Source organism: Polypterus senegalus, chromosome 7 (assembly GCF_016835505.1).
Source record: "Polypterus senegalus isolate Bchr_013 chromosome 7, ASM1683550v1, whole genome shotgun sequence".
NCBI lineage: Eukaryota > Metazoa > Chordata > Cladistia > Polypteriformes > Polypteridae > Polypterus > Polypterus senegalus.
Genome location: NC_053160.1, coordinates 30,963,175 through 30,990,417, shown reverse-complemented (window position 1 = coordinate 30,990,417; position 27,243 = coordinate 30,963,175). Strand labels below are relative to the sequence as shown.

At 34.2% G+C, this 27,243-nt stretch overlaps 1 protein-coding gene across 1 annotated transcript in view; it reads right to left on the bottom strand.

Moving 5' to 3' along the window:
- LOC120532242 (ankyrin repeat domain-containing protein 31-like) overlaps positions 1-27,243 on the bottom strand; it is a 66,581-nt gene that overhangs the window by 23,238 nt on the left and 16,100 nt on the right. The window contains exons 5-13 of the mRNA XM_039758092.1: positions 20,349-20,501; positions 19,837-19,979; positions 15,928-16,072; positions 12,002-12,069; positions 11,020-11,224; positions 10,074-10,262; positions 5,042-5,184; positions 2,050-2,629; positions 367-410 (exon numbers count right to left, since the gene is read on the bottom strand). Of these exons, the coding sequence (XP_039614026.1) occupies positions 367-410; positions 2,050-2,629; positions 5,042-5,184; positions 10,074-10,262; positions 11,020-11,224; positions 12,002-12,069; positions 15,928-16,072; positions 19,837-19,979; positions 20,349-20,501 (1,670 nt within the window). The remainder of the gene's footprint in view (positions 1-366; positions 411-2,049; positions 2,630-5,041; positions 5,185-10,073; positions 10,263-11,019; positions 11,225-12,001; positions 12,070-15,927; positions 16,073-19,836; positions 19,980-20,348; positions 20,502-27,243) is intronic.

Below are 27,243 nucleotides of genomic sequence, written 5' to 3'. Positions count from 1 at the left end.
CAAAATTAGTGAATATACTGATATATGATTGATTGTTAATTAAATTGATTATTGATTGATAATCATTACTCAGTACTATAATTTTCTCAAATTACAAACAACAAAAAGAGTGCAATAAATTACATAGTAAAAATTCTAATACAACTAAATCCATCCATCTATTATTCAACCCGCTATATCCTAACTACAGGGTCACGGGGGTTTGCTGGAGCCAATCCCAGCCAACACAGAGGGCGCAAGGCAGGAAACAAATCCTGGGCAGGACGCCAGCCCACAGCAGAATACAGCTAAATGCTCTTTTAAATTCTTTTCATCAAGCATCTTACAATAGTGATGATCAATGTCACAGCAAAACAAATTTTTTACCTTTTGTTTCCTTTTCTGGGCATATTTTTTTGCTTTTCCTACAACTTCCAAAAAAAAAAAAAAAGAAAATCATTTAATAGCCATTTAGAAACTTTTGGTAGATTTCATACTATTCTTCTATGCAAGAGAAATAAAAAGTTTTATGTGTATAATTCAGATAGTGAGGTAAAAGCAATAGAAATGTGTCTGCATGAATGTCTGTATGTGTTTCTGAGCCATTAAAACATTGCCCTTCTTTCACACATTTCTATAAAATCAACTGCTACTTTCATTTCTTGCTGAAATGTGACCTGAAAATAACCTTTGAGAAAACTGTGCAATGCTTTTTGTAATTTACTAAATTTGCAGTTTTTAGCTTAATATTTTCTGAGACTCAAAAATTAAACCAAATCGATTGAATTAAAACAACACCATAGGACAATTTTAGCCAAAGCAATACATACAAGGTCTAAAAAGTGTAAGAATAATGCAATATCACATTAAGTAAAGAATTGTATTAGGAATATAGCAGAAAATGAAATGCATTTACCACATATGACCCTTTCTAACTATGTATGCCACTCATTTCTTTACTCAGGCTGTTATCTTCTACAGTCTTGCAACTGCTCCCCTCTACTGACAAAGCTCTCATGAATAGCTATTTTGTCCTTCTAACTCTTTCATAAAGCAGCTGTCCAGTATTTCATTACTTAATGTTACGTCATTTAACATTTTTTTTATTTAGTGGTATTTTTTACAACAGCAAATCTATGATTTGATTTAATTGCAAATAAATACACAAATTTGCAACTATACTTTTTATCTAAAAAGGTAACTAACAAAATCAGACAGACCAGACAGACTTGTAGGCCTTTATATGAAATATAAGACCTAAAATTACATTTCCAAAAGAAACCAAGTACAGACTTCTTATACAAGAAAACAACAAATAAGAAGTTGCTAGCAAAGGATTTAAATCTATATCTGTCTATCAGCCAAAATACACACAGATCATTGTGCTTTTAGACAAGGGAAATGGATTAATCTTAAATTAAGTCTTTCATTCTCTGTGCCATCTGCCTTTGTATTGGGGTGAAAAAAACTTTTTTTTACAGTTAGTTAAATAAGTCTCCTAATATTTAACTTTTTTGGATACTAGAATTGTTTTTTTGACTATTTAGATAGAATGCAGCTTTTGAGTGAATGGAGATGTGTAGATGGAACCGTGTTGTGGAGCTCATGGGGGAAAGATAGCATTATTTTTTAAAAAAAGGTTTAACAGGCAAGTACATTTTTGCCCAGAAGGATAGAATAGCAAGTACATGATTATGACTCACAGAATACAATGTGTTTTTAAAAGAGAGAGGTTATTGGAATGTTTGCAAATAAGATTAAAGGATATTGGGAGACATGCAAATATAAAAATAAATGCAAAAAAGTGTTTTAACTATTAGATTGTATAAAATTTAGATGCAGATAAACTAAGCAGTGTGTGTGTGCTTGTAAGAAGATATGAAATAAATGTAATATGTATCAGCATATGGCAAGTTTCTTGAATGTTAAAAAATGACATTATCATTTAGCATATAAGGTGTGGTTGTGCTGTGCATTGGTGTGCAAATAAATTGACAAAACAGACAATTAATTAATATCCATTTTTTGCCTAATTATGTTTAAGCTTAATAAGGTGGAAAAATCACTAACCTGTATTTAGCTCAGTTTCCGCAAAATAGAACATTCTCTCTTCATGCATTTCTTTGTATTTATTTAAAGTTTCCCCAATATTATTTTTTTCACGTTTTTCTGTACAATGTTGAATAGATGGTGAGTTGTTCTTAACTAAAGATTGACACTCAATTAATCCAGTTGTACAATTTTCTTTTTCTAGACACTGTGAGTCTTCTAAGTTGGAATTATTCTGAATTTTTTTTTCTTGGGAGAACAACTTGAGTTTTGTGACATCAGAAAAGTGCTGCTCTTCAGGGCAGCAAATTAATGACCCAGGTGGTTTTCCACTCTCTTCTAGAATATTTTGTATTTTGTGAAGAGTATGATTATTCACTATGTTCATATTTTTATTTATGTTGCTTTTATGCTCAGTGTGAGTAACTGTAACTCTTTTGCGTCTCCGGTTTTTCACTCTAGAAATTAAAGATTGTTCTCCACAACTATAATTTAGCATCTGTTGCTTTATTCTGTCATCAGCTGTCAAATCCATTGCACATTTCCCAAATATATTAACATCACAAGGATTTGAACCAAACTGAAGAAGAAGTGTGACAGCCTAAAGAAAGAAAAATGTGTATATAAAATAGAATATTATGAAAATAAACATATTTTATTGTAAGATTGAACACTAGAATTATTAATATAGTGTTAATTAAAATGCACCTTAAAGTTTTTTACAGGATTTGCAATGCCATCTAATTGAAAGCTAAGCAATTGTTTGATTCCAAACAATTACTCAAAGCAAATGAACTGTTTCTTATAAAAATGAAAAACTGTTAAAAGACAGATGATAAAGCAGATTTACATCAGTTCAACATTAATCCTATTTTTATAAAAACAAAGTTAGATTGCAAGGCTGCACTTTCTTAGGAAGAAGCGCATTTAGTAAATAAACATAATAAACTGTGCAATAAGCCGCAGTGTTTCTTCACTGATCTAGCATCCTGGATTCAAATTCCATACTTATTCCTTGTCTGCATGCAGCCTGGTGGTTCTCCCCTTGTCTACTTTATGTGGGTTTTAATTTGGGAATTCTATTCTTCTATAAACAAAAGCTCTAAAACCTTAAATGACTTTAGACCAGTGGCTCTGACATCACTGGTTATGAAATCATTTGAAAAAATGATATAGAGGAGGATAACAGAGAAAACTCTGGGATTATTAGATCCATTTCACATTGTTAACCAGTGTAATAGACATACAGAGGATGCCATTGTCACTTTGTTTCATTTGTCATATAACTACCTGGAGAGTGCAAAGCCTCAGGCAGAGTTGGCAGACTTCTTGTCAGCTTTCAGTATTATCCAGCCCCACCTTCTTGGACTTCAGTTTGGTAAGGTGGCTGATTGACTTTTGTAACAGATAGAACTCAAAGAGTGAAAGTGAATGGCCATCTGTGTGGAATGCTGTCATCATTCACAGGGTCCCCATGAGGCTGTATGTTTTCACCTCTTTTGTACATCCTCTACACAAATGGATGTCACAGTAAAATAGTAAACAGGTTCATCTTAAAATCTGCTGATGACTCAGTGATTGTAAGCCTACTAAATGAGAATTAAAACAGTTATGATCCAGAAGTAGATTATTTTGTTAACTGGTGTGAGGAGTCTATTCTACATCTAAATGTTACAGAAACTAAAGAAATTACAACTGATTTCTGAAGAAACTCCATTATCCACTAGCAACAATTATCAAAGAAAAGGGTGGTATAAATGGTTGACATTTAAATATCTGGCACAATCATAGACTCAAAACTGACTTTTAATGAAAATATAGAAGATTTCTCCACAAAAGGACAGCAGCACTTCTACTATTTAAAGATGCTGAGTCTTTATATGTGAATCCTTTCATTATGTCACTGTTAGAAAAATCATGTATTGACTCTGTTATACTTATGTTGTGATGGCCTGGTTTGGAAATCTTAATGTCAACAACAAGAAGGGAATAAATCAAATTGTAAAATGGAGGCCATTTTAACAAGCAAGTGTTATGGAAAGCAGAATTCATTTTGTCAGATAGGACTCGCCCACTACATTCTCAATTACACTTGATGCCATTAGGTCACCAGTTCAAGGTTCCAAGGATTAAAAGCAACTGTTTAAAATACTTTTTCAATCTTTGAAATAGGTTCGATTTTAATAAACATAAACAGGGTTAAAACAGGATGAACAGGTAGCATTTGCATCAGTCATGAGTTAAGTCCACAAGTTAATTATTATGTCTAATATGTTTAATCTAATGTTTCACCATAAGTATTATGTTCACTGCTGTATTGTATTTATTTATACTAAGTTTATGTTTGAAGGCTATGTTCTTTATGATGAGTTTTTAATGTAATATTATGGTCTCTTTGTTAAACCTGCTGACAAACCAAATTTTCTTTTTGGGACAATAAAAGTAAATTGAATTGAATTGATTTCCCCATCAATGGTACTGTAGTTCTACCAAAACTAACATTTCAGGTCAATTGTATAAAGTAAAACAATGCCAACAGGGTTACCCGCTTTCATTTCTCTTATTTGCATTCCAGGTTGAGTTACTGGTAGTAAGAATTCAAAATTAAAATGGCAAACCTGGAAACAGGCATGCATCACCACTTAATAGATAACATTTGACCTACTATTACTATTAATGCACCCACTGACATTGACTGGCATATGGGATGACCTCACAACTTATGTTATGCTCAAAGAGATCAGGTCCAGATTGACCAAAGTTTCAAATATCAGCAGATATCAGCACTTTAAATTATCGATTCAATTTTTTATATTTAAAATGTAATACATAAATATATTAAAAATGAAAAGACAAATGTAATACACCTAGTATACACCTAGTGTACTTTCATTGTCTTTTGTCCTCTTGACACATTTACAGTAAACAAGTGGGCAATACTTGGTATGAGGCCAATATCCTATCTCAAACATTTAATCTTATGAAATACTGCATAACAAATAAAATATGTTACCTCATAATACGAATTAGACACAGCAAGATGCAGTGGTAAATCCCAGTTTTTGTTTCTAATGTGAACATTAGCTCCATTGTGAAGCAATTCCATCATGATATCTGTATAACCTCTAGAAGATGCTTCATGCAAAGCTGTCTGCCCTAATAATGACAGAAGAACCAAACAAATGAAATAAAAAATAACATATGCCTGCCATCACTTCTCATCACCTGTACAATTTAAATATTTATTGAGAACTCTGTACATATACGTGAAGCATTCTTATCAGAACAGTTTCTGGGAAACATCCATCTCATCTGTATTGCATTCTAAATATGAATGAATCCTTTGTTTTTCTCATTTTGAGTGATGTACACATTAAACAAGTTTGGTCTACACTCTTTATCAACAGTAATCTTTATATATATTCTATAATATACACTAAAGATAAAAAAACTCAAATAAACATAGTGCAAATTACTTTCTTGAATTTCTGGTTTATGAACTTTAAACTTTTGCTCTGATTTTAAATTCTGATTAGTGATTATTTGGTGCAAACGGTTCCATCTTCAAAGTTTCTGCTTGTTTCTGGTTTTGACTACATTTCATCCCTAGTCCTCTTCCAGCCTTCAGGCAGAATATGAGTATGTTACAAGAAGGGATAAATCAAACTTAACAAGAGAATCTAAATGAACGTTAGACTTTTCCTATATTTAAAAAGGCACGGGGTAAGGAGCTGTTGTGAGGTGTTTTACTTGTGAAGAATGGGAAGATGGGTATCTAAACTGACAACTGAGTAGCAGAAACACATAGGAATAAACAGGGTGACCAAGTACATCAACCTGGTTTTCCTAAGTTTGTCAGACTTAAGCCCTGGACCCTCCACAGCATTGGCATCAAAATGAAATATCCCAAAGGATTTTACTAAAGATGAGTAAACCAGGAGAAAATTAAGCAGCACAGTGAGATGGTCCAGGAAAGCAAAAGGTCAAAGTACAAACAGCAAAACAAAACTAAAACTGAAAGGGCAAAACAAAATCTAAAGTCAAAGACAGAAGATGTCATAGCCAAAAGAAAGAATTCCACAGCTTGGGCCTACATGGAAATAAAGCTAAGTTCTGCTAAAATTCTGAAGGTAGTTGTACCTACTAAGGGATAAGACTGTGTGCAGTTGCCACCATATTTATATTGTTTTACATCGATGTGACGATTACACTCATGTGATTAGATTTAAGATGGTATAATATAAATAAATAAAATACGAAAACAAAGAAAACCACATTTGTAATTTCAAAACCAAATGTAAAACTAACAACAGATGGAAACACCCCCACCCCACACACACACAAACACACAAAATTAAAATATTAACACACTGATTAATACACATGGGCATGGAAGTAATGGGAAGTGAGCAGAAGACTATGTCTTTCACGAAACTACTATTTACTGTTACTGGTACCCAGTATTTACTATTTAGTATTTCAATTTTCATATATTCCTTAAATCTCATGGGTGGAACCCTAACCATGATGTCACTACTTTGGGACCGTCCTCAGTTTTTCTGGAGGTTAAAAAGATGCTGCCAATAGTGTGTCCTGAGAGTTGTTGGAGTGATCTTTTTTGTGAGTAATATAATTGATTTTATGATTTGTTGTGGATTTTTCTTGTCGTTTGGTATTCAAAGAATGGAAAATTGAATACTGGATTACAGACTGGACTTGTTTGCCTTGGGTTGCCTTTTTTGACATACCCATTTCTGCATATTCTTCAGTGTTTATTCCTCTTTTGCTATTTTGTGCTACTTTTGTTTATTATAAATTCTTCTTTTATAAAGATTATTGTTTACCATGTCTTCTCAAGTCTCAGGTTATAAGGTTTCCCTAGAAAGACTTTTTGTGCATTTTTGAGTGTTTTGATCATATTTGAACTTTTTTTTTTATTTTATTGATTTTATTGTAATCTTTCCATACAAATAGATACATTTTTACAAAAAAATAGGATTGAAAACAAATCAACCTCCACCCCTGAGAAAGAGAGAATGGCCAACAGAGTAAAACTTAAAAACCCTTGTAAAAATACATAAATTGATGAGTTTAAATAGGCAGATAAAGATAAATGGAGAAGAAAAAGAAATGGGAAAAGAGTTACTTCCTCAGTGCTTTAAGAGCTTATTCTAAAATATTATTGATCCTGTCAGGTTTTGAAAAAAGTTCTGCAAAGATCCTTTAACTGAGAATTTGATTTTTTCCAATTTCAAATAGTATAAAACATCAGTTACCCACTGACTTAAAAGAGGAGAGTTAGGATTCTTCCAGTTTTGCAAAATAAGTCTGCATGCCAATAGTGTAGTGAAGGCAATCACAGTTTGTCTGTTCTTCTCCACTTTAAGCCCATCTGGAAGAACACCAAACACAGCTGTTAATGGGTTAGGAGAGATTGTGACACCAAGGCTGTCTGAAAGGCACTTAATTTTTTTTTGTCCAGAATGATGTTAATTTGGTGCAGGCCCAAAACATGTGACCCAGTGAGGCTGGGATTTGATTGCAGTATTCGCAGGTTGGATCTTGCCCTGGAATCATTTTGTACAGTTTTAAGCGAGACAGATGTGCTCGATATATAATTTTTAATTAAATAATTGTATGCTTTGCGCATATGGAGCTCGAGTGAATTTTCTGTATTGTTATCTTCCACTCTTTTCTAATATTTCGAATGAGAGATCTTTTTCCCATTGTCCTTTTGGATCTTTGAAAGGGAGGGACTGTAAAATAATTTTATATATTGTAAAAATGCTGTCCGAGTCCTCGAAACTGAGAAATATTTTTTCCAGCATATATGAGGGTGCAAGATGAGGAAAATCGGGCAGGTTCTGTTTAACAAAGTTTCTAATTTGAAGATAGTGAAAGAAATTTGTTGCTGGAAAGTTACATCTGGAATGTAATTGTTCATAGGATGCAAAGATATTGTCTATATAAAGATCTTTAAGCAATTTAATCCCAAATGTTTTCCAGATATTAAAAACTGCATATGTTTGCGAGGGTTGAAAAAGGTGGTTGTCATGCAGAGGTGCCACAGATAAAAGATTCTCCATCTTAAAATGCTTTCTACATTGGTTCCATATTCTGAGTGAGTGAAGCACAATTGGGTTATTAGTATATTGGCAATAACTTGCATTTATTGGGGCACAAAGCAGGGAATATAAAGATTTCATTTCTATTTCATTTCATTGCAGGATTTCATTTCTATTGTGGACCAAGCCTGTGTATGTTCATATATTTGTGTCCATGTCCATGTTTTTATAGCTTGTATGTTTGCTGCCCAGTAATAAAACTGAAAAGTTAGGTAGAGCCATGCCACCTTCTGTCTTAGGTCTTTGTAGGGTCACTCTTTGGATATGTGGATGTTTTGAGTTCCAAATAAATGAGGTTATGGTTGAATCTAATTGCTTAAAATATGATTTATTGATGTACATTGGAATGTTTCAAAAAATAAAAATAGAAGCTTAGGAAGGATATTCATCTTAACAACATTAATTCTTCCAGCTAGAGTGAGATGAAGGGTTGACCATCTATGCAAGTCTTGCTTAATTTTTTCCATACAGACAGCGAAATTTTGTTGATAAAGAGCTTTATGTTTACTTGTGATATTTACCCTTAGGTATTTAAACTTCTCTGCAATGATAAAAGGGAAGGTGTCTAATCTAATATTGCATGCTTAAGAATTCACTGGAAAGAGCACACTTTTATTCAAATTAATTCTGAGACCAGAGATCTTTTGAAATTGAAATTCTGTAAGTGCTGTTAAGAATGCAGGTGCAGTATTTTGTGGGTCTGATATATACAGTACCATATCATCTGCATATAGAGAAATTTTCTGTTCAAGTCCTTCTCTGATAATCCCCTTTATCTGATAAGCATTTCAACAGTGAACTGCCAGTGGTTCAATGGCGATTGCAAGTAGCAGTGGTGACAAGGGGCATCCTTGTCTGGTACCACATTCTAGTTTAAAGTAATCTGAACAAATGTTGTTAATACAAACTGAAGCTTCTGGGTTGGTATACAGTAGTTTGTTACATACACAAATGTTCAGGCCAATCCCAAATTTCTCTAATGTAGTGAAAAGGTAGTTCCATTCAATTATGTCAAATTCTTTTTCTGCATCCAACGATAATAATAGCTCTGGGGTGTTTGACTTTGCAGTTTGATCTTGTGATATTACTGAAGGCAGCTCTTTCTCCATCCTTCTAGCTAGGATTTTTGAGAGTATCTTAGCATCATTATTCAGAAGTGAAATTGGTCTGTATGATGCACATTGTAATAAGTCCTTATTTTGTTTAGGAAAGACGGTGATTAATGCTTGGCGAAAAGTTTGAGGTAGAATTTGTCTCTAGCTTCTGTAAATGTTGTTAATAAGAGGGGAGCTAGCTGAGTGGAGAATTTCTTATCATTTTTTATCATTGAACTTTTAAAGCCTGTAACCCATTTTGGGTTGAGCAAGCCTTAAAGTCTACCTTTTGAGTTTAGAGTCTAGCTGTCCAAGAAGATGCCTTTTTCTATGGCAGACCAATGAAGTCCTGATCTGATTTTAGTCTGTTTTTTGGGCCTATCACCATTTTTGCCATCTTGTGTGTTGCTAATTGCAACAATGGGCAATTCAGGGCTTAAAGACACCAGGTGATGCCTTTGATAGCTCTAGTTTAATTCATTACTATCAAATTTTATCCTCATACTTCTTTATTCTTCTACTTTTGGTATTTTTCATTATGCTCTTGCTACTTTCCTTTTCCTATTTGCTCTGAATAACTTTCTGGTCACCAAAATTCTAACCATCAATAAATTCTGTTTAAATTCACACACTTTTATAGTTTACCCTGTGAAAATATTTCACTAGAAGATTTGCTCCCAACATAGAAATAGGATATTAAATTGTAACAAATGTTTATTTATTTTACTGTGGATTCTAATCATTAATTAAGAATCAGAGGTGAATATGTATCACAATGATAAAAAAATATACTAATATAAAAGGTAAATATATAAAATATTCATACCTGTACTGTCAGTACAATTAATTTTGTTTTTAATTCCTTTAGTTCTTTTAATAAGTTCTTTGACCAAAGCAAGATTACCATTGATGGCAGCAATATGTAGATGTGATTGTCTAGAAGCATTTCTTTTAACTACATTATATAACTGGATGTATGCTTCTGGCAAGATGGATGCACAGTCTTCACTGAAAACTGAAAGTATATAAATGGAAGAAAATATAATCATTTAAGGACTGTTGTCTGTTCCCATGTTTGTCCTCCCTAATGTCTATTATTAATGGGTTAACAGTGACAGATGCCAAATCTTAAAAATACAAAATAACAGAGGGAATGATATAATAGATACATTATAATGGCATTTAGTAATTTATCACAATCCAAAACTGCACCAGCAATATATCCCTTCCCCACATACTTTTCTCTGCATTTTTTTGTAATAACTTCTTAGCTGTAAATAGAGCACGCTACAGAAAAAATGCATTCTTTTAAATAAAGTGGTGGACATATTCACTATGAAGGAGACCTTTACTGAAAATGTCACTAGATAACATTATACATTTATAAGACTTTAATAAACAACCACACAGTCACAGTCAGTATAGTCCTTTAGACCTGTGAATGGCAACCACTGTAAAAAGGCCCAAATTTAACATGTTAACAACCAAGCAGAATATTTTCCAAAATATTACTGTACTATCTTGCTTTATAATAGCTTATCTCCTGTTTATGACACATCTAAATGTGTCAGTGGTATAATCATTATAATATTTCATAATTATTCTCTTGTAAATAATAGTTTTTCTCTGTGAAGTTTAATTTTCTTTTCATTTCTTTGGTCAATTCAGGCAAACTTTGTGAGATGTTGACAAACACTGATTATGCAAAGGTTTGCTTTTCAAATTGTCAATTAATACACCAAAGTCAATCATTCTGATCTTTCTATTTTTACCTGAATTGTTCAATTGAGGACTGTACACTTTCTGGATTACCATGGCCTGGGCTGCAAACAATGAAACACTACATTCCTCATGGGGTGCTTCCACTCTTCTTAGCTGTGTACGTTGGCTGTTTATCGTTTCAAAGCTTTTCTCTATAGTGCCTTCACAATCTCCGACATTGCTGGAGTTATTAATGCTTTTTTGGGATAGAAAAGTCTGGTTTGAGAGCAAATGAAATGCATTGTTTACTAACATTTTCTTGAAATACTAATTTACAACAACTGACTATGCAATAATCAGCAGACACAAATTTGTTTTTGTCTGTACCACATACACTTCTCTTTAATTCAGAGACTGCATTTTTTCCACGATGGCATTTTATATTTTCTTTCCAAATAATAGACAAGTCCAGTTTTAGACTAGATTTTTTTTAAAGTCTTAAATTGTTTTGTACCTCAAATTGTTTTGTATATATACAGTAGAATAACTGTTTAGAGCCAAAGCGGTTTAATCAATTGCATGAGGTATATGACGTTTAATGGAATAAAAACTAAATATAATTAAGTTACAAACTTATAACTTGAAGACTATAATCTCTATATTGTTTTGTTTTCTGTATAAATTTTTCATTTATGAGAATTTTTTATTTGTCAGATAGAATTATTACTAATAGTTAAAATTCTGAAAGCGCAAACTACAAATGGTAAAGACAAACATGAAAACCGGACCAAAACTAATTCTGAACAAAATGGATGAGGTTCTCATCCACACTGTCAAAAATAATTTATTACAAGATTTTGAACCAGAAGAAGCAATTGACTAAGTAATTTTACCACAACAGTTTGCTAGCAAAAAACAAAAAATTAAAGTGGATTTAGGAAACACATTGAGAGTCACACATAAAAATTAACTGAAAAATAATCTGTAGTTTTTAAAATAGCATTTGAAATTTGACTGGTTTGGTTTTCCAAGTAAGGTGTAATTGCCACCTACCTCTTGTAGAAGATGTTTTAATAAACTTTTTTCAGGATCACTTTTTTGCATCTTCAATGAACTTTGTTCTAAAGTAAAAGAATATAATACTTAGTTGTAATATGTCAGAAAAATGTTAATGACGGTTGTAGTTCAAAAAAGGGAATTTAAATTTTTTTTTTATACAGCAGTTTTTGAGAGGGCTAGTACAAGTAGGCTAGAGTGACTTGTGCAATAAAAAGAGTATAAAAATGTTTATTTAATTTTTAACCTCACTCTAGATTATGTTTAGAAAGAAGACTCATTAAATCCAGGTGTAAAATGGCAAGTTTCAAAAAGTAGGTTAAACAGACCAATTTAACTATAAATAGAACACAGAAAGTAAGAACTGGCATCACCATGATATATTTATTGTTTTAAAATGTTCAAAATTTGCCAATGTGAGAGTGGAACACTGACAAAAATTTTCTTTAAAATTTGGAAGATTATTCGTGTCAAAATTAAAAACATACCAACTAAATTTTTGATTGTCTACAATACTTGAAAGTATTTTAAAGTTGATTAATATTTGACCCTTCTTTTCTCTTACTGGAGTAATGTTACTGTGTTGCGTCAAGTGGTTAATCACAAAACAATTTTTGTAGTGTAAACAATTAACAGACATCCAGTCCAGGGGCCTTATGTATAAATTGTGCATGCACACAAAAATGTTGCATATGCATATTTCTGCGCTCACTTTGAGATGTATAAAAAGTAAACTTGGCGTAAAGCCACGCATGTTTTTACTGCTGCCTCATATCATGCGTACGCACGTTTCTGCTTCGTTTTACAAACGGGTGGCACCCAACATCAAAGTAGTGTTACTGTTTCTGTGTGGCCTCCCTTTCTATTTTAGATTCACATCCATGATGTGGGCTTTATCAAATATACCAAAATTATTTGGATATCATTTACAAATTTAAGGCACTTGATTGTAATCATTCTGTAACAATATAATGGTGCGCGAAATGGCCAAACTATTCTAAACACCATAGCTGCTTTAGCATTGCTACTTTCAGTGCACCACTAAGAGATTTTAACCCATTGTATCTATGTGTGGTATCACAGATGCACAGCAGCTAACTGGAAAACTCTCCAGTGGATTGTGTCAAGAGCACAGAGGATTATCGGGGTACAGCTTAGAAGCTCTGGAGGACTTTTATAGCACATGCTGCCTCAGGAAAGCAACCAGCATCTGCATGAATTCCACTCACCTATGTCAAAGTCTATTTCAACTTCTCCCATCTGGCAAACACTTCAGAACCTTTCCTGAATGAACCTCGAGGCTCAAAAACAGTTTCATCCTAACAGCTATAAACACACTCAATCAGTCCATCAAATGCTCCTGGTAGAACTGTTTGTGCTTATAATTACAGTTTCCTCACTGTAAACTTGCACTACAAATGTAATACTGTATTGCACAACATGAGCCCCTTTATGTACCGTTTTCACTCTCTGCACTATATGTACAAGTATATTGTACTTATACTTTCATACTGTATATTTTTTCATTTTTTATGGTATTATCATTTTAAAAGAAAATAAGTTTATGGAGGAGTTGCATATTGAATTTCATTGTACCGTACAATGACAATAAAGGAACTTGTTTCAATTCAATAGAAGAGAGCACATATTTACAGATGATTATGACTGGCTTCTAAGTCAATTTAGATTTCCAAGAGCTATCCTCTTGGTGCTATCTGCTGGTAGAATAAAATTATATATATATATACACATATACACACTTGATATAATTTATATGATGAAATGCATTAAAGTATGTATGTTAAATTTTACAGATAAATTGTTAAGCTTATTTAAATAATGTATACCATTAATAATTAAACGTGTGGGGTTATGGTGGCACAGTAGTAGCAATGAGCTGGCACCCCATCCAGGGATTGTTTCTGCCTTGTGCTCTATGCTTGCTGGGACTGGTGTGACCCTGAATGGATAAACGGATGGAATAATGAAACATGAATAACAAAGATTTTTCAGTGTTTCTTAAAAGTTTGGATGAATCAGCATTCTAAGCTTACAGCTGGTTTTACATTTACTCCAGACGTTTATTATGTGGTGATTGGTTACGTGGAGAAAGAAAACAAAAGGACAGGAATTGGGGGTTGGTATGTTTGATAAAGACAGTACTGCTGCAATAAATTATTCAATCTAGGGTTGCACATGTTTGCACCAAGCATCTTGCGGGAAGCAGGAACAATCCCTGGACGGGCCACCATCTTATCACTACCACTGCACCACCATGCCCCCACACGTTTAATACAATATTTAATGATATCATTTTCATGATGAAATGCAAGTATATATCTTGGTATTCTAAAATGTTCAGAGAGCTGTAATATAATATGTAACATGAATATAATGTATTCTGTGTGGCAATCATTGCCTACTTGCTCCTGCTGTCGTAAGAGAAAGCCCATTTAAGAAGCACGTAGCGATTAATGACTGGGTCGGGGAACACACACAGAACACAAAGCATTTAAAGTAGTACTTTAGTTATGATGGGATTTGAGAAACTCTAGTAAATTAAACTTCAATTTTAAGATGTTCAACTTTAAAGACAAAATTAATTCAATGACTAAAGTGAAAATTCAAGAATAAAGTCAACATTTTTTTCTTTACTGTGTACCTATTTTTGCTTTACGTCCTCCACTAACCATAACCTATTTTCTATGAAAGAGAAGTGATAGCTTTAGATTAGTCAAAAATTTCAATCTCCAGTTTTCAACGGATCTCAAAATTTTAGGGTCCCCTGATACCAAAAACATTGATATCTTGATGATGGGTTTGTGTCTGTCTGTGCGTCACAGTATTTTGAGGACGGTCTATTTTTTTTTTTTGAGGACGGCAATTTTTTGTGCATACACATATTTCTGCTTTTGTCCGTATGCCATGTTTTAGTGTGAATTCTATGCACACCACCATTATACTGTATTAACTGATTCTTAAATCGGAACACTTTCTTCTTTGATAGCAACCTTTACAAACAGGTAGGGCACTAACAAACAAACTTGGTGGGCCTTAGCTATGCCAACATCTTTGTTGGCTGGGTATAAGAGCATTTTTTTCTTTCCACTTAGGCTTTCTACTTGACCAATACAAAGATGCTGTATATCAAAATTGTGCTCATGCTGCCCCCTGTTTCACAAGCCAGCTTAAGGAAATCATTAACTATTTTACTAGTTTCCAGTCAATATATCTATTGCAGCTCTTACATTTCTTAACATCAATCTTCCTAGCAGCTTTCAGGGACTTAAAAACTATGTTGCAAGTCATCTAACTTAAAACAGCTCCTTTCATCCCTAACACATCAAGTGTTCACATGCTGATACCTCTGCTGCAATGAGTTTGTCTTCCACAATAAATAACTTCTTTCTTTATCAACAGTGGATACTCTTACCATATTGTGTATAGTGCTCTCTACCATGCCAGGGAGACCTTGAATCATCCACTCAACAAAGCACAGTAAAAATGAAACCTGCATTTCCTCATCCGTACTTACTATCATAACACTCTCTCTCTCCCACAGTTCATTAGACAAAATTTAATGATTTTAAACATTTATCCTTCCACAGGAGGCTTTTTTTCCATAAATCACCCTTGACCCACTAACAATGCAATTTACAGAAATATTTACTCCACAGCTTACTTTACTAAGTAGATATCTCCATCACAAAGACCTTAACCTCTAAACTACAGGCATAAGCTTTGAAAAGTGATTTAAAAGATTAATATTTTATGTACAATGTCACATTATTTATATTTTCCCAGACAGATTGAGGAATATTGTCTCACTAACCCCACTCCAATTCTACACAAAGTCTCTACAACTAATAATTTTACATTTATCTTTAATAATTTTATATACTTGTTATACAAAAGTAATAAACCTTTACTCAAATTATTCTTTGATGTCTTAAAACAGCTATACATCACAGTTTTGAGTGATCTACAAATAGCTCTGTCCCATGCAGACCAGCCTTCATCATTCTCAGCAAACGCATCAGCGTCATGCTCTAAAAGCAGTTGCACCATCTAAAGCAAAAATGAACAAATAAAAATCAGACATTTTCACTTGTGACAACAAAAATGACTTTTCCATTAAATTTTACAATTAACAGATCATATGTAACATGAAAATATCGTTTTTGTACAAAATAGGAAATGGTTAGTTTTTCAAACCGTGCACAAAATTTATTACTACTAACAGCCACACACACCCAGTGCTAGAACAAGCAAGAACATTTACATATGGCATTATATTCAGCTGAATCCAAGGACTTTGATATCTGTTTTAATTTTTTTTTTTATTTCTCAAAGAGACAGATATTAAATTTGTATTAATTTTTTTTTTTAAATCGATGAATATCCAAAAAAAACTGAGAATAGAATATAAATTACATGTATTAGCAGAGTACATAAAATCCATGTTTGCTTATAGGATTTTAAAAATATCATGTACATAAAAATAAAGCTCAAATACTGTAGATTTGTAGTGGTTGATGATTTTCACAGACAAAGGATTCCACTTCAAGTGATGTAAAAACTGCATTTTTTGTACTATTGTTAGTTCTTGGTTGTGCGTAGTTTAATGGGTGATTGTAGTTCACATTTCTTAAACATAAAGGTTTCCAAAGTAGTACACATTTGGAGAGTTAAATACTTTGTTGTAAAAGTGTAATACTGTCAGCAAATTATTGTGATGCTTTGGAGGTAAATTATAGTGTCAGAGAAAAAATGAATAATTATCATCTGAAGATAATGCAGCTGTGCTGTCATTTTAGTGTAACATACTATAACTACCAAGGACATATAAGTCGAACTAACTTCTCTCAAGCTAAATTTGAAACAGTAAACTCATCAGAAATCAAACTGAGTGTTTCTCCATTTCATGACAGATAAGTCTGAAAATTCACAAATTCTTTCATTTCAATAGGTGTACTTAAAAGTTCAAAAATGTGTACAATGCATTCTGTTCAGTTTCAATAAAAATGGAACCTTCCCAACAAATTTCCTTGAACATTAAGTGAGCCATATTTGAATAAAATCAGTCCACTGGGAAAAGAATTGTTTCATGTGAATATACAGACCAACAGACAGACAGAATTACAATAGGATCTTTTGATACTGCAAGAATGCACCTTAAATAGGAATGACATTTTTTTCATAGTGTAATCTCATTTTATATTTTATTTGTAACAAATCAATTAACTGAAACCACAATTAATTAAGTGAAACTCATGAAAATACATTCTAAACTAAATAAATATATTACATAAACCATTTATTTGATTAATTCATAATTAAGCCATAAACAATGATATACAACTGTATACCATGTTGGTATGATGCTACAGATGCAAGCACTGCTGCTTTAAAGCTGCAGGGGCTTGGGTTTGCTTCAACTACCTGTATAATGCGCTGTCCACAAGGATTTTGCATGCTCTATCTTGTGTCAAGCCACGTTTTCCACAAATACACCTGTTTCCAGCTCTATGCCAAAGATACACTTGTTTAAATTTAACTAGTGACAATCAATCAACCACGTGAGAGAGTACCCTGGAGTGTAGTAGTACACCCCATTGCTATTTTCTGCTTGTATCTGATGCTGTCACAACATGCTCTGGTTCCTTGAGAAAGAAAATCCTTTGTTTGGAAAAAGGTACCTAGAACAAATATTGTCAGCACAATTTACAAATATTTGCATTAAAGGCCAGAGATTTTTTGCATTATAATAAGCTTCCCAAAGGAATTCCACTTATTAAAATGTTTATAACAACTCTCATATTTGACTTCTTAAGCATTTTTAACATTTTTAAATCATTTACTCAAAGTACTTATCTAGAATATCACTTTTTGCAATACAGTATGTGAAATAGTCTTTGTCCCAAGTGTTGTAAGTCTGTTTTCAGCTGAGGGGCTTGAGCAATTGGCCTGGCAATATTTTCTATACCCATGGATTTGTGTGCATATATGCAACCTGCCCTTTCCTAAAATAAGAGCTAGCTATTTTTTTTTTTTTCGTGCACTTATACTTTCATTTTGTGCTTTTCCCAGTCAAAGCCAGTACCATTTGCTACTATAAAAGGATGTTTTGTTCACAAGACTGCAGACTGTCCTAAAGTTGAAAAAGCCACTAAACAAAGCCTATGTGTGCTTTTACAAGTTGCACTGAGTGGAAAAGAAGCCTGCATTATGATACTGTTTCAAAGAACCATAGAATTCAAATTGAGAAAGAACATTATTGTATGTAGAAAATCATTTTTTCAATCGTTTGCTGGCCTCACTCTGACCAGCAAACACCTGGCCTCATGGTATTTAGCCCTGGCTAGTGTGCAGTTTTAGTCATGCTGTGTATGTAGGCTGCACTGTTTTCACATTATTGTGGCTTTTCCTTCTTCACCTCAAAGCCATTCACTTCTAATATTAAGCTGTTGATGTTCCAATTTAGGCAGTTCATAGTCAAAATATTTTCCTGAGCAGCATGTGATGGCAAGGCTGACACTTTTATTAGTCTTTAAATTTATATGGCTGTTTTTGTAAGATGATGTCAAAGGACATTACAATAATCTAATGCCACTTGATTGTGGTGTAGTGGTTAAAGCATTGGACTTCAAACCCTGAGATTGTGGGTTCCAATCTCACTACTGACACTATGTGACCCTGAGTAAGTCACTTTACTTACCACTGCTCTAACTGGAAAAACAGAAGAAATGTAACCAATTGCTATCTCAAATGTTGCAGGTGAACTTGCATAAAATTGTCAGACAAATAAGTAAAAAAAATTCACTTATATGGTGCATTTAACAGGTAACCCCATTACAAAGTATTTTGAAGAACGAACAGGATGAGCACATAGTGAAAACCAACACAAAATGGAAACTGTTGACAAGTTTGATCAGTAGTCCTATCGTTTAACATTACACAGTATGAAGCATTAACAAAAGGGGTAAGAGTCCATTTCCTATTATAGTGTCAAACGGTATCTTGACACATCCCTTGATCATTATAGTTAAAAAAAAACTGAAATAATACAACTGAGCACTCTATTGTAACATTTATTCTTCAGTGACAGAATGTCCTAATAAATAACTGATTAATAAAATAGTAGTTTCCCTCAGACCATCTAGGAGTTTGTTTTTAATTTTTGAAGTGAAACTACCAGGACTCCTCTTCCCAGCCCACATTCCATCCAGAAATAATACAACTGATCTTGAAAGTCCACATGACATGTAAAAAAGCAAAAATATTTGCTGTACTAAAAAACTAGGTTAACCATTAATAACAGAATTAATGGTTTATTAAATGAGAATTATGCATACTGCATTTCAAATATTATATGGAACACAGCAGTACATAATTAGAGGCAGATTGCAGAGCATTTGATCATAGGAAGGCAGGGCCTAGTCCAGCAGTATCAAAGCAAGCAAGCAGTCCACTAGAGGGCACATTCAAGAATACACACACATATTAATTTCCTTTGGTCCAATTTGGAGTCACCAGTTAACATAGAAAAAACCCAGAATGCCAATAAAAAGGCCACAAAGACACAGGAGGAATGCAAATTCAGTAACCAGGCAAAAATTTTATCCCAAGCACATGGAGCGATGAGGCTATGGAGCTATCCTGTAACTTCATAGGACATCATGATTTTGTTAATTACATCAAGTTAAAGAAGAAACAATTCTATTTATTTCTACTTAACCAACTTAAATGGAACCTGTTGCTTAATTTTAATGTTAACTGGCAAATATCTGAGTAAAAGTTATATTGTGATGCACATAAAACAGCAGTTGTACCTTATAATCATCATATTGAACAGCATCTTGGAGTGGAGTTATTCCATTATATCCTTTGCAGTTAATATTAGCACCTGCTTTAAGAAGTTCCAATACAATTTCACAATGACTACTTAATACTGCTTCATGTAGTGGGGTCCATCCTGGTTAAAGAGATAATACATTTTTAAATGTTCATCTTTGACGATTTTGAGTTAGTTTATTTTCTGTAATTTACTTTAACCTTACAATATAATACATAACAAACCTGTTTATTAATATTATCTGTTTATGCACATGCCAGGCATGTATTTTGAAGCTATAATAACAACATATATAAAACACAAAATAACTGTTTAAATATCGACTTAGAGTCAATATTTAATGGATGTACCTTTGACAGCTTTACATATCTGGACACAATGAGGATTCATTCTTTTTATTTTTTACCATGGAAGTTATTGGCCACTTTACTTTCTTCCAATTATATTAAATGATTGAGTCTTTAATTGATTTGTTAAGTTACATCATACCTGCATAATCTGCTTTATTTACATTGGCTCCTGCTTTGATGAGTTTTCTCACAAGATGGATATCTTCATTCTTAGCTGCAATATGCAACCTGGTCTCTCCATAAATATTGATTCTGTTCATCCAACGTGTAGAAAATCTCTTTGGGGGAATGGCTTTAATGCATGATTAAGAGACACATATAGAAATGTTTTTTTTCTTTTGACATTATAACTCCAGCTTACACTGCATCTGTTACAACACTAAACATTAATTAACTGAATGCTTATTTATAGTGAAACTGTAAACAAACAAATAAAATAAAAACTAGCAAAGAAAATCCTTGAAACATGCACAAGTTAGGTTAAGGAGATCAATACAAAATTTTGAACAATACAAATACCATTATTATTTTTTTAATAATAGACAATTTTTCTCTGAGTTGGCTGGTTTTCCTCCTACATCCTAAAGATGGGTCAGGTTAATTGGCAAGTTGAAATTGGTTCCAATTTTGGACTGGCACCCCATCCAAGTTTTGCTTCAGTCGTGCTATCTGGATAGGCTTTGGCCTCCACAATCGTGTACTGTGTTAATCAGGTATGATAATAGATTGACAAATGGGTGATCTTTTTACTAATCCTTTCCAAAACGCATACCTTTTTATTAATAATTTTTGCCTTTGAGCAAAACAAAGGAAACTTGGGAGAAACTCTAAATAGCAGCAAATAAACAAAGCAAAAATGATTTATCAATCCATTTTCTATCCAGAAATAAAGGCTTTCCAGTTACAATTTTGAAAGGCTCAAACCAGCCAAGAAAGGGGTCCCAGTCAAGGCCAATGTGCTTATTAAAAAATCTCTATTCACTATCTTTATGCAAGGACACATTCAATAGTTCTGAAAGAAATCTTGAATATACTGGTATATGTTACTCACAGACAGACCAAAGAGAAGGGATTTACCAGATTTTTGTTGAAAACACTTCTACAGACAGCTAAATGTGGAGATAAAATGTGAGGGTACTTTCAAGGTCAGAATAGTGTATTACTACAAAGGCAGTACACAATAAGTGAACAAAACAAAACTAAAATGTTTCATTAGCAGGGTTCCTCTGATAACATCCAACTTTAAATACACTTGCATAATATAAAACCCACTTAAATCAATTCAAGATCACCAGTGACTAAGTTATTTAAGCAAAATAAAAAAAAATAGTGATTCTGTTCATAGGCAGACTTAATACTAAACCAGCAAATCTTCAGTATATACAAGTAAGAGCAGAGCATGATGCTAAATGCTGCTGATGCAGTTACCTTGTGCACTAGTCACTGTAAGCAAAAAACACCCTTTATTATTCTTCTTGGATGAAGGTACAAGAAGATTCTTTGTGCAGAATGTATCGTCCAAAATGTGTATGCTTTTTGGTCTGTACTCAAATCTTTACTCATAATTTAAGTAGATCATTGTATTCCAATGACATGGCCTTTAAAAATGCTGTGAGTAGACTAGTGACTCATGAGAACCCTTCACAACCAGAATATCACATAGGAGGCAAAAGGTACAAAATTAGGGCAAATTCATTAACATAATACTTAAGACAGGAATGGACACAGGGAGATCAAGTATCAAAAACAGCTCAAAAGAAATAATGAACAGGAAAGATCACATGTGCTTGCATAAACTGCTGGTCAACACCTGTCCAACTAATGGGTTACCCATTTGACATCCAAAATACCACAATAAAGTCAAGTCAGCTTTAAAACCCTGGGAAGGCTTTACCAGAAGGTCTTCCTGTCCCTAACTCACCCTACCTCTAATGCCCTTTAAGGGCTAAGTCTCTAAGACAGCTTCTATAATTCCAATTCCTGGTAGTTTCTGGGAGCAGACACCTGCTAGGAGCTGGGAGATGTTACCTATATTTTCTCCCAGGCTTCACTCTTTTGTTGAACAGACTTCTCTGTCAACTACAAAGAATCATGCTCTTTAGTAACCTAAGGGAGCACCACAAGCTTCCACACAGGTTTTTTCCATCTCATACAAGTACTTTTACTCCTGTCTAATACTCTTCTGGGGAACAAATCAAACATACTTGGTATGTTGGCCCCACAGCAATCCTCATGCTCTCACTTTGGCATATGCAGTGCCCCTTTTTTATCTTTCAGATAGGGTTTCTTTTTGTACTGGAGGTCTTCTGTAGGACAAAGCTCTATCCTGTTCATCCTAATAATATTAGCCAATAAAATGTATTTCTCTGATTTAGAATGATGTACTTGCAATAAGCAAGTCCAACAGCACTAACACAGAGTATGTACATTTTTTGTTTATTATCCATCCCTACAGGTTAAATAATTATTTTCTTACTTTAACTTCCAATAAATTTTATAGATATGCTAAAAATCCTTTTATGATTTTAATTTCCAGGTGTCATGGAGTGAGATGTCAACAAATCTGAAAGCACTACCAAGTCTATAGTTCTTTTACAGTTGTTTTGATGCTATTGTTGACTCATTTTTAAGAGACTATTCGATTTTTCAGTGCACTTTCCCACTATTTCTGACATCTTTTGGTATTTCAAGAAAACAATGGGAACAAAAAAGACCTTCAAAGACCTACTTAACTCTAAGACATCATCAGTGCAACATCATTGTCTGTCACAGTTGGTGGAATAGACAGATGTAGGTCCCAATCATCTGGCCTATTCCATTGTGATGGGTTTGAGGCCTGCATCTACTTCCACATCCCAGCAAGTCTTGACGTGACACTCGGAGTGAAACTTTGTTACATACAGGCTGAAAAGCTAAACCTAGGGTCTCTTACAATCACTTTCAAAACCTTAACACAAACACACCATGTGCCACTCCATCGCTTATACCAAATGGCTATGTAATGCAATCAGAGCACAGCTCAAAGATCATAAAAATAATATTTCTGAATTTAAGATATTAGAGATTAAACATTAGGAGGAATGTTCAAACCATTGCCTTAAGATAAAGTTAAGAGAAATTTTGAGAAAGCCTGAAACAAACATAAGGAAAATTCAAGGTAATGAAGAGAATTAAAAGAGTAAATTTAAGTATAAACTAATCTCCTCCTGACTCTCACTCTAAAAAATTCCAGGAACTCCTCCTTTTATAAATAGCCTTACTTGAACTGTCAATAACATGGATCAATAAATCATCCAGCTCTAATATGGAGACATGGCAATCCACCATGTGCTGTGTTGGGAGCTGGTTGGCCAGTAGTCAGTGACACATCCCAATCTTAATTTTGTAATTTCTCCTTTTGTCCATATGTATTTATTCTCTTATTTTGGGCTTATGGTGTTATTACTACCTCTCTCCCAAGTGTGCATGTGAATAAACACCTTTTGATCTTCTAGGGATCTCTGTTACAGGGTGGTGTGGGCGTTTTGTCTTGGTAGAGTAATACAGTGCATCCGAAAAGTATTCATAGCGCATCACTTTTCCCAGCCTTATACCAAGATGGATTAAATTCATTTTTTTCCTCAGAATTCTACAAACAACACCCCATAATGACAACGTGAAAAAAGTTTACTTGAGATTTTTGCAAATTTATTAAAAATAAAAAAATTGAGAAAGCACATGTACTTAAGTATTCACAGCCTTTGCAATGAAGCTCCAAATTGAGTTCAGGTGGATCCTGTTTCCCTTAATCATCCTTGAGATGTTTCTGCAGCTTAATTGGAGTCCACCTGTGGTAAATTCAGTTGATTGGACATCATTTGGAAAGGCACACACCTGTCTATATAAGGTCCCACAGTTGGCGGTTCATATCAGAGAACATACCAAGCATGAAGTCAAAGGAATTGTCTGTAGACCTCGGGACACAAATCTGGGAAAGGTTACAGAAAAATGTCTGCTGCTTTGAAGGTCCCAATGAGCACAGTGGCCGCCATCATCCATAAGTGGAAGAGGTTCAAAACCACCAGGACTCTTCCTAGAGCTGGCTGGCCATCTAAACTGAGCGATCGGGGGAGAAGGGCCTTAGTCAGGGAGGTGACCAAGAACCCGATGGTCACTCTGTCAGAGCTCCAGAGGTCCTCTGTGGAGAGAGGAGAACCTTCCAGAAGGACAACCATCTCTGCAGCAATCCACCAATCAGGCCTGTATGGTAGAGTGGCCAGACGGAAGCCACTCCTTAGTAAAAGGCACATGGCAGCCAGCCTGGAGTTTGCCAAAAGGCACCTGAAGGACTCTCAGACCATGAGAAACAAAATTCTCTGGTCTGATGAGACAAAGATTGAACTCTTTGGTGTGAATGCCAGGCGTCACGTTTGGAGGAAACCAGGCACCGCTCATCACCAGGCCAATACCATCCCTACAGTGAAGCATGGTGGTGGCAGCATCATGCTGTGGGGATGTTTTTCAGTGGCAGGAACTGGGAGACTAGTCAGGATATAGGGAAAGATGATTACAGCAATGTACAGAGACATCCTGGATGAAAACCTGCTACAGAACGCTCTTGACAACAGACTGGGGCGACGGTTCATCTTTCAGCAGGAAAAACCCACAACAAAAGACGAGATGAGGCGTACTGTGGTATTACAAATAGAGATGGGACAGAACTGGTGATATAACTTCAGGGAGCATTGGTCCAAACGTGCTTTGTCCCCTGGTGGCTTTGGACAGGCTATGCAGCATGGTGATAGGTATGTGCTGCTGCAAAGTTTTATTCACTTCTGTAATAAACAGAAGCAAATCCCATGGGGTGAGCCAGGCTATAATGCCATGCATAAAGTTCATAAAGTTTCAGAAGATGAAAAGAGGTGACAATACGGTTTTCATGCGGGCAAAAAACTTGGTAGCAGTGGAATGGCACAATGGCAAAAGGGTGACTTGTCTCTCTACAGTACACACTAACAATATATGTGAGAAAGTGCAGCAACAGACAATTGAAAAGTAGGCACCAAAGCAACACGTATTGTAAGCTCTGAGCGAGATCAGACTTTGCAGGACTTTGCTGTGTAAAATGTACGTGATATGTATGTGAAATCATAGAGTATGCAGGCTCATACAACATGCAAGACAGTAACATTTGTCAAAAGTAAATATTTTTTGTTGATTTGATATGTTAAACAATTGCTTTGTGTTCTTTTTTAAAAAATGTTCGTTTTTGGAAAAATATTCAGCCCTGGGAGATAAGAAACAAAAAAAAAATTAGCCCTAAAAGAGTTAAAGGCTTCTGATACAGGCCAGTTCCAAACAGCCATACTTCAGACCAATGGGGGAACAGAATACATCTTAACACCTGCCATCCCTCAAAACCATATGTTAAGGTAAAGCTTGGAAGTTAGGCAGCCTGGCTTTCTTATGGGATTTGAGAGACTTTAGCAGAGGAACAATGGCCAAACTGGTTTAAGGCACATCCCCCAAATCCTGTCGTAAAATTCAAAGAGACTCAGTCCCAAAAGGCAGGGGCAAACATGAATGCTTCTCACTAATGTAACACCAATATCACATTGCTTTGCCAAAATTACAAATGAAGACATACAAAATATTTATCAACTTGTATGCAAAATCTCACATCACAACAGTGGGCAAGATCAGTTTGTCATTTATCATGCATCACCTATCTGTATAATTTGCTTTGTAGTCTACTTTGGTCATTGTTAAATGCTGCTATTTGAATACAGTTAAGGGAGCAAAGTCTGCAGAGAAAGGCAAATAAACAAGAAAACAACAAAAATGTGAATATTTCCATCCATTATCCAACCCGCTATATCCTAACTACAGAGTCACGGGGGTCTGCTGGAGTCAATCCCAGCCAACACAGGGTGCAAGGCAGGAAACAAACCTGGGGCAGGATGCCAGCCCACCACAGGTGAATATTTCTGTATTTCTTATTAATGTAAATTTCACAGTACTGCTCTTTTCTAAAGAATAAGAAATAAAGTCCATATCATAAAACAATTAAATTAATTAGAGATAAAATGACTGATTGATTGAGAAACTGACTGGAACCAAAGCTTTCAGTCACAGGGATACCCGAGATCAGGGACTGAAAATCAGTGACTTAAACTTACTACCTATTTTTAGGGAAGAAGCTTTGTGTTATTCATGTCTTCAACATGTTAAGAATCAACATTGTACACAAACAAGCATTCATTATTTTACAAATATATTTAACAATCATATAACTACTTTCCTGTAAAAATAAAAATGTGTCAGTGCCCAATGTAGTTTGCCAATATCTTCATTCCTAGCATTAAAATTAAACAACAAATAATACTAAAACATTTTTACATAATAAACATTTTGTAATTTCTTATGCAAAATTATCTGCCAGGGCTATGTGAGAAGGGGGGAAGCAAGTTACTTATTATATATCCTTTTTTACCCCAACAGCAATAAGTGCCAACATGATAATAGGCTCTGTAGCCACAATACTCAGCAACAATATGAAATCAAGGTTAAAGCTATTGTATGAAACAACGTACTAGTTTTACTTAAGTTTACGAAAATGTCCTCAAAAGTTCAGAACCAGCATCTCTCTGACTAAACAGTGAGCTTTTTGAGCTGGAATGTTAAAGGTCTCAATCATGATCCAAAGAGAAAAAGAGTATTTTCTCACCTAATAGGTTTAAATGTCAAGATAGTATTTTTTACAGGAGACTCACTTAATAAGTAAGGACCAGTTTTGGTTGCAAAGAGATTGGATTGGTCAAATCCTTCATTCCAGCAATACTATGAAAACTAGAGATGTGGGAATCTTGATACATGAAAGAATCTCATTTGTAGCATCAGATGTAGTATCTGATCCTGGAGGGCAACATGTCACAGTGATGGGTAATTTATCTAAAGTAATTTTGATAAATACCTATGCACCTAATTTGGATGACAGAGGCTTCATCCAAAATGTATTTGCATCTATTCCTAATGTGAACATTCAAAAAATTATA